General features: G+C 38.0%; 1 protein-coding gene across 1 annotated transcript; it reads right to left on the bottom strand.

Annotated features, from left to right (window-relative positions):
* Positions 1-650: 650 nt before the first annotated feature.
* Positions 651-1,856, bottom strand: LOC111380293. Its single transcript, XM_023003818.1, has 2 exons — positions 1,223-1,856; positions 651-1,042 (listed from the first exon to the last, which is right to left on the bottom strand). Exons 1-2 carry the CDS (start codon positions 1,743-1,745, stop codon positions 843-845), a joined length of 723 nt encoding a protein of 240 aa, XP_022859586.1. The 5' UTR covers positions 1,746-1,856; the 3' UTR covers positions 651-842.
* Positions 1,857-1,862: the final 6 nt, after the last annotated feature.

Raw genomic sequence — 1,862 nt, 5'->3', positions numbered from 1 at the left:
CACAAACTTGATCACTTCTTCACAGATTAAAGACTATGCCCCCGTTTGGCCCACATTCTCCTACTCATTCTTTCTTCTCTTTTATTTTCAACAACACAATCTTCCATAAAATAATATTACACGCAAATCAAAAACTTTTCATTCTTTTTCAACCACACATTTTTAAAAAAAATATTATTCCAACCATTAAAATTTGGCAAGAATGGGGGCCAAACAGGGGCTATATTAAAATAATTTTTATTCTGTCTTCATGACAATGCAAATATTGAATTTGTAGGAGTCTGAAATGTTGATCTGGAGTGCAATTAGGATCAGTAAGTATTCAACTTTTTGAAGTCTCAATAGTAACTTTCCATCAACTTCATGTAACCAATTATGCCAGTAAAAACAATGGCAACAAGGGTATGATAAAAACATTCAAACACCAAATCCACACACACTTTGGTACTAGTGCATAGAAGGCTAATGAAGCCAAAACAAAAGGAGATAGACACTATCACAAACAAATACAGACAACAGGCAGTTAGGTTAAAATAATGGGAAAACATTAAGAAAGATGTTTACTTAGCATAGCAAGACAAAAGATAACATACCACAAGACATAAAATTGAAAAAAGTCAAATGAACAAGAAACGCATATGGATGTATGCAAACTTTAGACACAGGAGGCTTATCCACAATTAACCATCATCAGGCAAATTGAAGCAAATGACTAAGAATTACCAGGACCCAGATCTAGGAAATAAAGATAAACAACTTGAGCCAACAGTAAGACTATGCAACCACTCAAATACACTTCCAAAACAATAGTGATTATAAAATAACCCCTGAATGAATAGCAATTAATTGCAAACCTTTAGCTTGTCAGAACGAGCAGCAATTCTTTGCTCTGTTTTCTGCTGTTTTAGTGCCCGGCTTTGATCAAAAATAACTTTTCTCTTTTGAAAATCCAAAATCCATTTTTCCAGTGTTGTATGCTTCGGAGAATGTGGCCTACCAGTAGATATTGAAATATCATCCTCTTCTCGATCTGTCTGTAAAGCTGCATAAGGAATTTCCAAATTTTCGTGTCAGCATGAATCATTTTTTGCATAAGCTAAAATATATGTTCACAACAACGGACATTTTTGCATCGCAAAAACAACATACGCGTGAATATACGCAAGCACAAATAGACAAACAACGCAGATATCAAGTAGTACATCAGTATAGTAGATTATACCCGACAAATGATACTCAGGATAACTTTGGCCACTCATTCCCAAGATAGGCTTCCACTGGTCCTTCGAAGAGTAACTAGGCAACTTCCCATCAGGGCGTCTATTTCCAAGAACACTGCAGTCAGTAGGACTTTGAGTGAGACTTAAAGCATCATCTTTTCTTTGTGGAACTGAATCATGTGTAGCAACGATGGCAGGAAATGATGCCTTGGAAGCATCAGTTTCAAATCCAATTCCAGTCCCACTGCTCTCCTCAAGCTTCAATTGCTCAGCTCGGGGTATAACAACGGATGCTCCGATGCTTGATCCAATCTGCCGATAGGTGTTCTTCAAATCATACCCATGATTACTGATGGAAACATTCCTCGTGTTCGATTCGTATTGTTCGCCAAGTGCAGGTGTCTGTGCTACTGTTTCCAAGGTAGGCATTTCAGCATCCAGTTCCCTTCTTGTCACTAATTGATTCCTCCTGTCTTGTGCATTTTCAGACAGAATAGAGGGTTTACCACGTTTGTCCTCCATCATCTTTGCAACCTCAGCTCCTTTGGATGAACGGGAGTCAACAAAAGATGAATGACCTTTGGTGTTAACTAGTCTTTCAGATTGCCTAGAGGCCTCAGGGATGTTGCTTGGGTCGTTAGC

Source organism: Olea europaea, unplaced genomic scaffold (assembly GCF_002742605.1).
Source record: "Olea europaea var. sylvestris unplaced genomic scaffold, O_europaea_v1 scaffold21206, whole genome shotgun sequence".
In the NCBI taxonomy this organism is placed as follows: domain Eukaryota; kingdom Viridiplantae; phylum Streptophyta; class Magnoliopsida; order Lamiales; family Oleaceae; genus Olea; species Olea europaea.
Note: the sequence above shows the minus strand (reverse complement) of the source record. Positions and strands in the feature narration are given on the sequence as shown.